The 14,854-nt window shown below is 42.1% G+C and overlaps 1 protein-coding gene across 1 annotated transcript in view; it reads left to right on the forward strand.

Annotated features, from left to right (window-relative positions):
- cachd1 (cache domain containing 1) overlaps positions 1 to 14,854 on the forward strand; it is a 67,104-nt gene that overhangs the window by 35,285 nt on the left and 16,965 nt on the right. The window contains 14 exon segments of the mRNA XM_020602726.1: positions 2,554 to 2,680; positions 4,149 to 4,293; positions 4,392 to 4,608; positions 4,811 to 4,960; positions 7,644 to 7,928; positions 8,482 to 8,631; positions 10,532 to 10,655; positions 10,798 to 10,915; positions 11,904 to 12,072; positions 12,232 to 12,374; positions 13,239 to 13,287; positions 13,290 to 13,407; positions 14,150 to 14,260; positions 14,558 to 14,680. Coding sequence (XP_020458382.1) covers positions 2,554 to 2,680; positions 4,149 to 4,293; positions 4,392 to 4,608; positions 4,811 to 4,960; positions 7,644 to 7,928; positions 8,482 to 8,631; positions 10,532 to 10,655; positions 10,798 to 10,915; positions 11,904 to 12,072; positions 12,232 to 12,374; positions 13,239 to 13,287; positions 13,290 to 13,407; positions 14,150 to 14,260; positions 14,558 to 14,680 — 2,029 coding nt within the window.

Genomic DNA, 14,854 nt, shown 5'->3' on the forward strand with positions numbered 1-14,854 from the left:
ATCTCAGCATGCTAACACCCTGAACTATGATGGGCAGTGCTGTAAACATTACCCACTTAAAATCAGCACAGGCGTTGTCACTGTAAGCATGTGAGCTTCCTCACATATGGCTCGAAACACCACAGTGCCAAACTACAACCTCGCAGAGCTGCTAGACTTTGTCGTACCTGGAGAAAACAAAAATACAACAGCAAAATATGCTGTAATAAAAAAAGCTGGTTAAGAACATCGTGTCTGTGTATCTTGATTTGAATGGCTTTCTGTGGTAATACTGTCTTTTGTGCAGTAGAAGAAGAGAGGTATTGTGCACTCTCTAGCACCACTATAAAGCAAAGCTTTCAAAGTAGGAAGATACACTTGGGTGGCTCTTTGAGCACAGGCTTCTGATGTTTCTGTAGTACCTTTATGATTTACTGTTAGTGTGTGATACTTATAGTAAAGCTGTATGCACGGTGTGTTTATGTATGGATACAGATATATCTAGTGGGGCACTTGCAGATAGTCAAGAGTGGTAAGGTTGCAGGAAACGGGTTCCATTTGGGTCTTATTTCTTTGCTTGTCCATCTGTTTCTGGGAAGATCTAAACCCCTCTGGCAGAGTGGAGCACTGTAGCCTGAAAGATGTATACAAAGCCCTTCTTCCACTGTCAACACAACTGAGTGGTTCCTGTTTATTTAAGGATGAATGGAGGGATGATGTATCATCAGCAACTGTGGTGTGCAAGAACCTGCTGTCTCTCAAAAAAGTACTTCTTTGCCACGTACATGTAACCGAAGATACTTTTTGGTGATGTTTTTGATTTTTGGCAGTTGGGACAGTTTCATGGATGCTCTGTAGATTATTGGTGTATAAGTTGGATTTTAATAGTTGAATATTTTACTCATGATTTTACACCTTTTCCACAAAACAAATACTCATTGGTTCTTAATATTGCTAGAGGCTGGCAAAGGTCAAAACAGAGACGCGACCTGACGTCACTCTGCATCAAGTGACATATATTGTGCACCATTAGTCTGCTAGCCAAAACAACAGTGTCAGGAGAGATAAGTGCAGGTGTAGCTTTGTTGGCTTTTCAAACATTTAGCATGTTTCTTGTTATGTGTGCGAACGTCATGAGTAATATCTGCAGTGAAATGCGTTTGTGGCATCAGGACCTGTAAGTTGGAGAGAAGCCAACATCATATTTACAGACATACGAGGCAGTGAAAGCTTTTTACAAAACCCAGAAGGGACTGAGCAACAAATCATACACGGATAGTGTTGCACACATATGACGCCATCAAAACCGGACCACCTGCTCAGCCTTTCTACACAGAGCGCGTCTCCCAGAGGTGCAACAAAAATGGCCCGCCATTCCGGCTTTGCACTTTACACATGGAAAATGAGATGGAATAAAGGTGCGCCGATCCCCCCTCGAAAAGGCAACATGTAAGGGGCTTCTGTCTGTCTCTTTTACTCCACCCCCACACCCCACATCTCTTTGTGAAACGCTGTTTCGTGTTGCACTGACTGGAGACGGAGTTGCCGGCTTTGTGATGGCATCTTGGTGAAGATTCTGTTGACTCTGTGACCTGATAAAAAAGTGTCTGTTACTGCTGAGAAGATAGTGTCCCTGCACAAGCTGCAGCTAAGGCTGTTGTTTCAGTTTGCCCCATCAGTCACAGTTATGACAATTAAATCTGTATGAATGAAATGCACTGTATTCTTCTTAGTAGTTGAACAGTTCATGCTTCTTTTTCCTTGTGGAGTTAATTTATTCTGTGAGGGGTGAGAAATGGGAAATGCATTTACATGTGTAAACTTTATGTCCAGCCAGAAGGGGATGTAGTTAAATACCTTGCCATGCCTGAATGGTGGCGTTTCTCTCCTGCTGAGCCGTGGCATGTATGGCAGAACCGTACTGAGCTGCTCCCAAGTCAGCGTGGTTGTGTTTCCACTGCACTGTAAAACCCATTGTTTATATTCTGCAACACATAACTCATGGTGTCAGTGTCGTGTCACTAGCTTGCAACATGGAGCCCTCAAGGCAAATTTATTTGTAAACCCAGTTCTTCATACCGTATCTAAAATGGCTTTACAGGCCCAAAACAGCTCAAGTACACAGCCTACAGTAGCACCCTTACAGGGGCGGCTGTGGCTCAGGAGGTAGAGTGACCACCCCTAACCTGAAGGTTGGCAGTTCAATTCCCATTCTCCCCAGTCCACGTGTCGAAGTGTCCTTGGGCAAGACACCGAAGCCCAAGTTACTCCTGATGGCCAGGTTCAGTGTGTGAGTTGGCACTGCAGATGGCTGCCTCGGTCCTGTAACGCAGACCCTCAGTCCCTCTGATTCACACAGGAATCACAGTTCACAGTTATTGTATTTCAGGTTAAATCTGAGCAAGAGAAACTCTGAGTACTGATCTCATCAGTTACTCATCTGTTTTCTCTTTTCTTTTTGCCCTTCTCATTTCCAACTTTCCCCTGATTCCCCTTCTTTTTCTTCAACTCTTGCCAATTTGTCCTTCCCACTTATTTATTTTTCTCTGTTTGCTCTGTCTCCTCCTCCTGCAGTGTTGGCAGACAACCTGAAGTCCAACCCGGGGATAAAGTGGCAGTACTTCAGTTCCGAGGAGGGCATTTTCACAGTCTTCCCTGCCCACAAGTTCCATTGTAAAGGAAGTTACGAGCACCGCAGCAGGTACTGAACAATCTCCTTTCTTGAAATGGTTAGTTTTTTGTTTGTGTCATTCTGCTGTGTGACTGGGTAAAGAGGCCCAGTAATGAAGCCACAGCGTACTGTGAGATGAGCAGTTTGTCAGTGGGTATCACTCAGGCTATTAGAACAGACTCGCTGAGGTTAAAGTCACAACAGCTTATTCCTGCTTTCGTCTTCCATGCTCTCCTTCCTCCTCTGTCATTTGCTGAGGGGCGGCCCAGAGGGCATGTTGACGGCGTGCCACCCTCACACACCCTGACCACACATGCCCTTGGCAGCAATGTGGCTCTGTACCACTAAAGCCTTTGGAATTTCACACCTCCGGTGTTGTGGGTTTTTATGCGGTTACGGCTGAAAGAGGTCTCTGTCTCGCTTGCCCTTTATTTCTCTATTCTTTGCTTCTGTCATGCTCCCTGAGTCATTTTGCATTGGTTCTTGCTTTTTTATTTGTCATGTCTTTTGGATTTTTGTCTTGCTGTTTGAGTCAGTGAGCTGTTATATAGTCACGAAAGAAATGACAGTCCTGACTTGCTTCAAGTCTGAATGAGCCTTTGTGAGCACATCGTTCGCCTTCTCCACCCTGCGTTAGTGGCTCCTTGCCCAGCAGACCACACAGACGGAGGTGCTGACCTCCCTACCCTCTGCACCCCTCTGTCCACCACCAAACTGATAATCCATGTACAAACAGTGACATACATCATAAATTATAACACTGAAATTTTTACTAGAAAATAAGGATTCAAAATAAAACTCTTTCAAACAAGGAAGTCTATTCTAGCAGCTCAGCAGTACATTCTTGGCATTGTTGTTTATCTCAAGATAATAGATTCAGGCTAACTGCAAGTCACATAGTTTGCTTTTTGTAAGTTGGTTGTGTAGTCAACCAGCAAATATGCACTTTTGCAGCTTTTTTGACAGGAACCTTCTGTTTCTCTTTTTCAGGGTGTAGTTTTTAAAGTTTTTTGCTTTTTGTGTAACAATGACCCCATGAGGCCTGAAAAGCTGTTGAAATCTGACTTTATACGCCATAAATATATGAATATTAACTGAAAAGGACAATTCTTTTTGTAACTTTGGAAGCTTGAAGATTTTCCATATGATTATAGGAAGCTGTGTACACATGGTGCTGGATAAATAACTCTGCAGTGACACATGGAAAGTGTTTAACCTCTGTCAAAAATAACACTAAAGGGAAGGTAATCTTGTGAAACCTGTAGCTGATTGCAGACTAGAAAGACAATGGTGACAAAAGTCATCAAGGTAAAATAAGGGATGAGAAGAGGGTAAAAAGGGAAATACAGAGACATACTGTTTAGTTAGCAGATCTGTAAGATGATACATCTGTTTATTATCATGTTGTAGTGAGGTTGAGGTTTATATGTACTGTATATTAGTTTCTAGTTGTTCAGTTGTGTGATCTGGCCATGCATGTCTGTGTGTATTCCTGCAGGCCTGTGTATGTGTCTGCAGTGCGTCCCCAGTCTAAACATATTGTGGTGATGGTTGACCACGGAGCATCTGTAACTGACACCCAGCTTCAGATTGCCAGGGACTCTGCACTGGTCATCCTCAATGCCATCGATGAACATGACAAGGTTCGTGACAGGGAACAGACCTCGCTCTCTTACCGCACTTAAAAAAACTGCTAACTATTCCTCAACCATCTTGGGTTTTCATTATCATTCCTCTCCAGATCTCAGTTCTGTCAGTGGCAGAAACGGTTCGGGCATGCTCACTGGACCAGTGCTATAAGAGTTTGCTGTCTCCGGCCACTAGTGAAACTAAGAGGAAGATGAGCACCTTCATCTCCAACATTAAGGCTTCTGATGGAGCCACACAGCACGCAGCGGGCTTCCAGAAGGCCTTCCAGCTGCTCCGAAACACCAGTAGCCTCAGCAAGCACAGCACCAGTAAGAACTATGGAGGACAACAATACTGTTAAACTGTGGTGTCGCTGCATATTATATTAATTGTGCGTGTGCTGCCTCAGTGATCAATTCTGACTCTTGTGCACAGGTTTTGTCAGTATATTTGGCCTTCAACACTATAATTTCCTGTAATTTAGTTTTATATTAATTAATATGTATTTTGTGTGTTCCTGTTATTTATCAGCAACAGACATGATGATCATCTACCTGTCGTCCGGTATCACGTCTCGAGAGCTGTCGGAACAGGAGAAGAAAGCAACTCTCAGTGTGGTGAGAGAGGAGAACCGACACCTTAACAACTCGGTCATGATCCTCACCTATGCTCTCATGAATGGTAGGTCACATATATGTCAAACTCAACATTTTTTTAAAGAAACAGGGTGGTTTAATTTGGTTTTCACATAGTCACATAATATATACTGTCTTGCTGCAGGATTGGTGACAGCGCTGCGCCAAGAAAGCATCTCATTTTCTTATGTACAAAGATGTTACTGGTGTTTGCAGTTGAACAAGTTATTCTCAAATGTCACAACAGTAGTACAGTTCTATAAACTAGTTTACTGCAAGGCTTAAAAATGATGACTTTTTTGGAAATGAATCACAAATAGTTTTGCACATATACGCTAATTGGTTAAATTTCCTTTGCATTGGTCATTTTCTCTGAACATACAGTATCTAGAGCTGCATCCCTTCTTGGCTCTGCTAGGAACTGTTTCTGTATGGTGCATATCCTCTTTCCATGTTCTTGGGTACAGTGTGCTCAAGAGGGACTGAAGGTTAGAGAGGTGCTCAGAAACCTCAAAGCCTTTTTTGTTTTCATTGTGTGTGCATGTGTGTGTTTCCTTTTCCTCTCTTATTGTCCTTGTCCATCCATCTGCCTCCTCCAATTCCTGCCTCCCTCTGCAGCATGCACACACACACACACACACACACACACACACACCTGCTGAGCATGCATTAGTTGACTATTATTACAAATAATTTTTGCGTCGGAGAATGGAAATGAGGTACATCTAAGAGAGGAGAGAGTAAGACTTCAAAGGGCGCACTGCTCCGTCTGTGTGTGACTGACAGTGGACCTTTGCTGTTTAAAAGCTCCACGATGAAAAGGATGCAGAAATCTATCGTACTCTGAGTTTATTAGCATTGCATATCTAAAAAACATTTGTTTTGTTGCTGGCACTGTTGTGCATAACTGAAAGGTCCACTGTGGGCGTGTGGGGTCCTAGTATCTGTATCCCCAGCCAAATGTGAAGTGCTGATTGTTCAAGGAGATCAGCAGTCCCTTGGCATTATAATACACAGTTGTTTGTGTGTGCATTGATTCCTGTTCGCCTCACTAAGACAGTTAGCCTGACTAAAATTTTGTATTCACGTTTTTATTAATTATTCTGGAAAAGGATGAGGATTGTACAAAATCTGAGTTTTTGTCCTCATATTTCTGACTTTATTCCTCAGAAATCTAATTCTGAGATTAAAGTCAGAATTCTGAAGGTTCCCGCACACTGGGTGCATTGTGTTGTGGCTTGTCATGTGATGCGCGTTACTCTTGTGACACATACTGGGGGTGGCATGAGTTCAGTGTGTGACGACCGAAATGAGTGATTACATCTGTATTTTATGCTTTTGACACATGCGGGCAACAGGAAAATGGGACAAGAGCATAGCGTGTTATATTATTGTTGATGCGTATCATTGCGGGTTGGAACGCGTCAATGCTTCAGTTCTCCGCCACTGCGTGGGCTTTCACTGAAAATAATGGGTTCAGGTGTTTTGACACGCGTCACATGCCACCTGTGTGCTGTGCTCTTGAGAAAAATGTCAGAATTCTGAAATTAAAGATAGAACTCAAAACAATTTTGTACACTGGCCCCAGTCCTGTTCCATAGATACATGTCAACATATATTAAAACATGGCCACCACATTTTCCCAGATCCCAAAATGATGTTTATGCATTTCTCTGACAGACCAAAACATAAACATAATCAACTTACAATCATATAAAACAGAAACTTTTATATGAGATAAGCTGTGAACATCAGTTACAGGCATATTTGTCATTACCATACAACAAGAAGAGCAGGACTGGATACTCCCTCCTAAGTTAAAGTGAAAGGAAATCTGTGCAGTCAGCAAGATTTTCCCTTTGTGTCCATTTGACGTTACCATCCATGATGACATCACCACCCGACAGTCGCCCATCATGGTGATCAGCATAGAAGAGCCTTGGCATTAAAAAGGGATTTTGCTGTAATGTAGTCAGTGATCGGACACTGCCAGACACTGTGTGCTCTATGCTTCCCAATAGACTGTAGGATGCCAAATGTTCCAGGTGACAGCTGTATTTGCCAGTCGTAGTCATCGGTTCTCCTCTAAATGACCTTCTGATGTTTGGAAAAATCAAGTCTGAAATGTGCATTAACCTCTCAGCTGCATACTTTTTAAATTAATGAGGGGATTTATCCGTGTCATGATCTCTGAGCTTGGCAGATAAAAGCTGAGTTTAGCAGATGCATGGGATTGTAGCCTACAGAGATCATTTATGGAGCACAAGTCAGGGCTGGCACGTATGAAATACTGTATGTCAGTTTGGGAAATCCATGTGCCAGCATATAGTATGATCCTGTTTAATGCGAGCCTCTAGCTGCTTGGCCACGTGAACTGAACATGGTTAACTGCTCTCAAAATTCACCTCTCTTCTAAGATTCATGATAATTCATCCCTGATGTGATGGCTGGAGTTTATCTTCTTTCCAACTAGAAGAGAGAGAAGAGTGGGTTGCCTTTTTAAACTGGAGTCACTCTTTAGTGAAGAGCTGTTTACCCTTTTTACCTCCCTGTCAACCACTCCCTGCTCTTTTCATTCATATAGTTACCCTCCTCAGTAGGCTTTCAGCTAGGCCATCAGTAATAGATTTGTTCTTGATACCCCAGCTTGATTAAATCAAACACATTTCATCATTGACTCTCCCTCCTTAGTCTGAACACACTCTCTATCCCGTTCCCTCCTCCTTCAGAGGGAGTAACAGGCCTGAAGGAGTTGGCCTTCTTGAGGGACCTCGCAGAGCAGAATTCGGTGAAGTATGGCATCGACCGAGCGTCAGATCGAGACCGCTCCCATATAGTGTCATCGTCCGGGTCCGCAGGAGGTTCCATGATGCCAGTGGTGAAAGGAAGCATGATGGTGTTGAACCAGCTGAGCAACCTGGAGACAACAGTGGGCCGCTTTTATATTAACCTGCCCAACCGCATGATTGACCTGGCACGCTTCAGCCTGCCCTATGCTGACCCTATGGGAGATGGTAAGTAGTCTGGACTCAACTGGACCAACCATCAATCTGGACTAACACTGAGTGGCATCTGAGATTATGGTCAGATAGCTGAGCTTCTTATCTGGTGCAAGTTGTAAAGAGCTGGATTGAAATGAACAAATTATTCAGTATTAATTAACATTATATTGGTAGTTGTTGCATCATTAGTCAGTTTATTCAGAGAAATCTGAAGTTATGTCAGTTTCCTCACACAAACCTGTGTAACTGTTGATCCCATCTACATCTGCTGTCGTCTTTATATTGCCTTTTGTGTCTGCTCTGGCAGAGGAAAATTGTGTTGATATTATTAACCCAGCCTACAAAATTGTGTTTGACCAGGTTGTTTTTCCTGTCAAGGAAGCAGCCACACATTTCTGATTAAAAACAACACAGAATCAAGCTAGTAAATACATTGACTCAAATTTACCTGGGTTTATCTGAACTATGCAGAAATAGTTCAAATGAACTCAGCAAAACTAAACCATTAACACAAGATGAGCTTAGCTGACTAACCTGAGCTGTCATATAAACTCTGATTCTCCAGGCTTCATCATGACTGTGAGCCGACCGTGTTATTTTGGTAACCTCCTCCTCGGCGTGGTTGGGGTAGATGTGAACCTGGCCTATATCTTGGAGGATGTCACCTACTACCAGGACTCGCTGGCTTCGTACACCTTCCTCATTGACAACAAAGGTTAGTCATGTAGACACAGGCGCATTGAGTAGGAGGGCAGCGCCAAGGCAAACATTTTTGTTGAGCCTATGCACACGATTATGTTCTTCATCATACAAGTATTAGCAGGATTTTCCACTGCTGCCTTTTTTTTTTCAAACTACAGGTTTTGCAAGTATATTGAGACATAAGGCTTTAAATAGTCACACCTTGTTCTCTAAATCAACTTTTTTGTTTGTATAGTAATACAAAGTCACACACTGCCTGCTTCTTAGTTTTCTAGTCCAGTAACAAAACAAGCATCACTCTGGAAAAAGCCTATATCTTGGTGTTCTTGTTTTCACATATAGACGGTCTCTGCTTCCTCCACAACCACAGACTTAACTGGCATCTTGTTGGTAGCACTGACACTTCTTTCACACTTCTTTCATTCTTGGTTGGGATGTGCCCCAGTGCTTTGCCTCAGCTCAGGGCAGTAGTGTTTATGTCCAGTCTCGGTTTATCTTGGCCTCAGCTGTGGGGGTCTTGACTAAGCCGCTGGTGCTGTGGTGTTGTACAACAAGCAAGTTGTGCTCTTTTGGCCTGGAGAGAAATGTCTTTAACGGACACAGTGTGGTGGATGTTGCTGTAATTACAGATTGGTTTGCCTTAGTTATAGTGAGTACTATTGTCTGAATAGCTAGTTAGAACAAACTAAAGCAGAAAACTAGTGGAAATAAAATTCTAACTTCTAAAAAACTTAACAAAAGTTAGCTTTATACGAGTTACTGTATATATTGGTATATGGTCCTCACCGTCCAGGCTGCTGTTTAGAACATGATCCAGATTTCAGTGGCGGTATTTCTCTCTTCTCTGAAAGCACACTTTATCGATTACTGCCAACACAGAGGTGAAAATGGACACTGTGAGAAGTAGGAATGTCACATGTATGGAGAGAAGAGTTTGCAGGCTGCTGCCAGGTCTTCCAGTTTTCACACCTTTGGGGACGACTGTGTCCCTTCACTTTTATTTTATGTATTTTAAAAATATCACCCCTTCCAAAATCAGGAAAAAAAACGTATCTAAAATGGAATACTTAACAAGCTCAAAGATAAATTTAACTTTTGACTTAAAAGTTGAAATGCTAGAGAATAGTTAGGGCAGGTATGGAAGAAAACCCGCTGTAACCAGGCTTGATCTGTGTATGATTTGGAGTCTGTGTCATGCTCATTAAATGCACAAAAGAGATCGGGTTTAAAAAAAAAGTCAAAGGGAATGGTGGCATATGTTTCTGATGAACTTAGAAGAGGAGAGAGCCAAGGATGGGAGACATTTAGACTAGAAGGTGAAGGTTTGGGAAGATGAGGTGAAATATGGTGGAGGAAAGTTATAAAATATACAAAGCAAATCACATTTGCTCACCTAGATGAGTTGTGTTTAGCAGTAACCTTTTTTTACTACTAATCATTGCAAATGAAGTTTAGCAGCTGTTGAAATGCTCTACTGTGCCATTAAATGAATCTCATTTTCCTCTCTGAAATGGTTATTGTAATAAATATACCATCAAATTATATCTTATTACAGCAGCATGGTGTTATTAGTGCAGCAACTCTATAAACGCTGACAAATGAGGTCCATTAAAGTTAATAGTTGGTTTTCAAATTGTGTGATGGCTTGGTTTTGTCTCTTATTGTATAAAAACTGAAAAAACCTTTATGTTGTGTTCCTGTACAGAATATTTTGAGCATGGTTGATGTGTACATGAATTGGTGGAAGGTGTGGAGTAATGTTACATAATGATGTCGGCCCTAATTGTGCACTATGACTGCACTTTGTACCTTCTTTATGGTCCATAACAGTTGTATTATTGGTATTTATTTGTCTCACTAGACATAAGCACTAATTTATGAGGTTGCTATCGTGAACTTGTTTGATTTCCCAGGTTACACGCTGATGCACCCTTCGCTAACACGACCGTACCTGATGACAGAGCCCCCCTTGCACACCGATATCATCCACTATGAAAACATCCCAGGATTCCCTGCTGCCCGACAGAACATCCTGAGGTGAGAGAGAATGAGGTTTACATTTAACTGAATATAAATAACAATTTTAAAGGTGACCTCAATTTCAAAGTCCATTTAAAACCTCACTCGCAGTCAGCCATTGATATATACAGTACATTTATTTTATTTTTATTTTTTTCAGTCTCCCTCTGGGCAGTCAGGTTATTACTGTTCCAGTCAACTCCTCTCTGTCCTGGCACACAAACCGACTCAGGGACAACAGCAAAGACGCGTACAACGTCAGCTACGCCTGGAAACTGGTAGGTGATGGTGTAGACGACAGACATTCAGTTTATGACACGTTGTTACTAGTGACTGGTGACATTTAATTTCACTGTCCAGCATTTTGCCATCAGCCTAGATCGGACCATTTATTTACCAGTTATTTAAAATAAGAAGTCGTTTATTTTTTACCGCTTTCAAATGAATGTTCGAAATTCAAATAAGCAAGTGCTTTCACAGTCAACGCAGAGACAAATAATGATCTTTAGCTAAATGCCACTGAGCCCGTGTCATGGTAAAACAAAAACTATCTCATGTACTCTTCTCTGGCTTCTCCCTGTCTGTTTGTATCTCTTCATCATTACTGTACCGCTGTCTTAAAGCAGTATAGGGATTCATGCTCCCAGTCTTTGTGTCTCCACGCTTAATTAGTTGGTGTAAAAAAACAAGAGCTCCCGCACCCAGATACTGTCCGTTTTTCAAACCTGCCTTTTCTCCCAGGCCCAGAAATGTCATGTTTTAGGAACAAATGGCAGCAGCACAGCAATAACATAATGCTATGTTGAGTCGTTTTGCTTTTTTAGACTTTTGGCAGGAGCAAAAATGGCACACTTAATTTAGGCATGTCACTTTTAGCCTTTTTTAAAAGCTTTTGACATTTTGAAATTTTTTTATTTATTTACTTTTTTCCCCCTGTGAGCACTAGAATTCAGGCACATCGCCTTTGCTATAGCTCGTGGGTCTTTCTGAAAACTAGTTTTTTGCTTGTTTGACAGTTTGGTGTGATTTAACAACAGAGTTTCAAGTTGTTAAACTGAACATTTATCTTCTATGGAAGATGCCTGCAGCTTATAAAACAATAGCCATGGTGTCTCACACTGGGAAAAAATGGACAGATATGGGTTGGAGAGTGTGTTCGGTGTCGCAGCTGCTTTTTAGTTTTGAGTGTATAAATGCCAGAGACATGAAGGCTTCCTTTAATGTAGACCACAAATTAAGCCTCTTCCTCTCCTGTCGTGGTTTCAGATTCAGGACACGTCGTTCATCCTGTGCATTGTGTACGTGCAGCCTGAGATCCCAGTGAAACAGCTGAAGAACCTGAACACAGCTCCCAGCTCCAAGCTGCTCTACCATCGTTTAGACCTGCTCGGCCAGCCCAGTTCCTGCCTGCATTTCAAGCAGCTCGCCACTGTCGGTAAGAAAAGCACCAAATCCATACACTTGGACCCATATATAATCACTTGCAGTAATAAACTTAGACTCCAAACTTTATTTTTTCCACAGTCAGCTCTAAAACATTGATTTAATTGAACACCTTTGACTGCCCTGTTTTCCCTTTGTGCGTCTTTCCCAGAGTCTCCCACAGTGATGTTGGCAGCTGGTAGTTTCTCATCTCCCTATGAGCACCTCAGTCAGCCAGAAACAAAGCGTATGGTGGAGCACTACACTGCCTATCTCAGTGATAACACCAGGCTCATAGCCAACCCAGGCCTCAAGGTACATGAGCGCACAAGCCTGGGAACACACATGCAGCTTAACAGCAGTGACCAGCCTGAAGGCACATACAAACATAAGGGTTAATGCTGTTTACCTGACAAACATGTGGCACATGGCCACCCCTGCGGTCAGGTTGCAGTCCTGCATGCGAGTATGTATAAACACTATTAAGTACAATTATAGTTCTTAGCAGTACTTTTTCATTGTAACTTTGATTCTGGTTTTTGCAACGAGTGCGTCCAGGTTTTCAGGCTGTTAATATTAAAATTTACAAATTTTAAATGAAGTTCTGCATCTTTAGTGGGGGAGTTCACAAACCCTTATACAGTTTTGGCAGTCTGTGTGCATTCCTGTGGGGGGGTGGGGTGGAGTAGAGTTTGAACTAAGCCCCAGTCTCACCTCTGATTCCCAGGCTTGTCTTAAAGACTGCCTTCAGTGACCTCAAACTCAAAATGGTCCTGAGATGTGATTTTTCAGGGTGTTTCATGTCTTTATTGGCATTGGATTCCCTGTTGGCTCTAAATCCTGGCTTTCTAAACCTTTCTGTTTGTGATTTCACACTAGAAGTTGCCTTATTATTTTATGATAATAATGAGTTTGTTTAAAGACAGCTTTATTTGTCAAGTGCAGCTTGGAGGAGTAGAAACAGTGTCGCGGCTGCCTGAGAACAGGTTTCACTTTTTCCTGGTTTGTTTGTGGTTTGACTGGAAGCAAATTTGCTTAGAGTTTTAGCCAGTTTACATTTCAGCCCCTTATTAAAACTCTTACCTCTCTACTCCTTACTTGACTGCCTCCTTCATTCTCTCTCCCCTTTCACCCTTCTTTTATTTCTCTCTGTCTCCCTCCATCTTTGCTCCTCTCCAGTCCTCTGTCAGGAACGAGGTTATGGCTACCAGTCATGTCACGGATGAGTGGAAATGAGTAGCCTCAACTGCTACATTGTGCGGCGTTACATAGCAACCCCCAGCGGGGTTCTCCGGATTTACCCGGGATCACTGATGGACAAAGCCTTCGACCCGACCCGCAGACAATGGTAAGGCTTACTCTGGAGGGTGTGATGAAAGGGGTGAAGGCTGTGTGTGTGTGTGTGTGTGTGTGTGTGTGTGTGTGTGTGTGTGTGTGTGAATCATCATAGAGGTACAAAGTATGAGACAGTTTTGGGTAAGTTAGAATTAAAGGGAATGAAGGTGTGCAAACTACACCTTAATGTTTATGCTTCAAAGTGGTCTCCAGCCTTTACTGAGCTCAGTCCAATTACAGTTTTCTCATCAGCACCGTTTCCTCACTGTTTTTTGTAAGTTAAACCTAAATAAAGTTTAAAATATTACATTCATAGGCCCTCTTTTATGTTTTAACCCGTAAATGTTCTGCTTTACCAGTGTCCATCCTGCATTAGTTTCAACCTTATATTTACTTCTTTAATGAAACATATATAACAACTATATGGCAGGAACAGGAGTAGAAATTGTGTATACAACTTGTGTAGACAAAACCACAAGGGAGAGAAAATGATAAAAGAAAAGATGATTATTAAGAATGATCAAATGTGTTAAAAGATTTGTACTGGTTTCCACCAGAATTTTTCAGAGTTCTCCACAAACGTTCAGTTCACATTAACCAGATTTTAATTCACAAGTTTCTTTAAATAATCATTTGTTGGATAAAACCTTTGAGTTGTCTTAAAATGATGTGCTTTACTTTGCTGTTCAGTAAAAACTAATGAAATGGTCTTAACTTTTTGAGGTAAGCTTCTGCCTGTGTGTTGTGTTGTGTAGGTACCAGCATGCCGTGGCTAACCCCGGCCTCATCACCTTCACGGGGCCGTACTTGGATGTGGGAGGGGCGGGATACATTGTCACCATCAGCCACACCATTCATGCCTCCAGGTAATTAAACTGAGTGTACTGTCATCACAGTAAACCCCTCTGCTATCAAACTTTTGTCAGAATTCGCATCACCAGAGGAATCCAAGCCCTAAAAGTAAAGTTGCTCCCTGGCTAGATATGTTTAATAAAAGTACTCCTTTAAGTATTTCATTGTGAGCAGTATTATCCTGGAGGCCGCTTCAGCCAGATAGCTCTGTCTCTGAAGATTTATGTTGACTAAACAGTTTAACAAAGGTTTTTTCAGAGCACTTTAATCCTTTTGCGTTGCATTTCTCGGTTCCTTTCCTCTCTCTCTAGCTCTCAGATGGCCCCAAGTTATGCAGTTGCAGTGATGGGTATAGACTTCACTCTACGTTACTTCTATAAGGTCCTGCTGGACCTGCTGCCCATCTGCAACCAGGACAAGGGCAACAAGATCAGGTAGGTCCTGGCTGTTTCTTTATGGGCAGTTATTCTCAGTTCTTCTTTTCCAGTGTCATCTTCTTTTCTTTTTGTCTTGAATTTGTTGGGGCTTGGCTACATTTTTGTTTTACTGAGCAAGAATTAAACATGCAGAGAGATTGAGCAGAAAAAGAAGAGGGAAGAGGAGATGAG

The sequence above is a fragment of the Monopterus albus genome, unplaced genomic scaffold (assembly GCF_001952655.1).
Source record: "Monopterus albus unplaced genomic scaffold, M_albus_1.0 scaffold58.1, whole genome shotgun sequence".
Classification (NCBI taxonomy): Eukaryota; Metazoa; Chordata; class Actinopteri; order Synbranchiformes; family Synbranchidae; genus Monopterus; species Monopterus albus.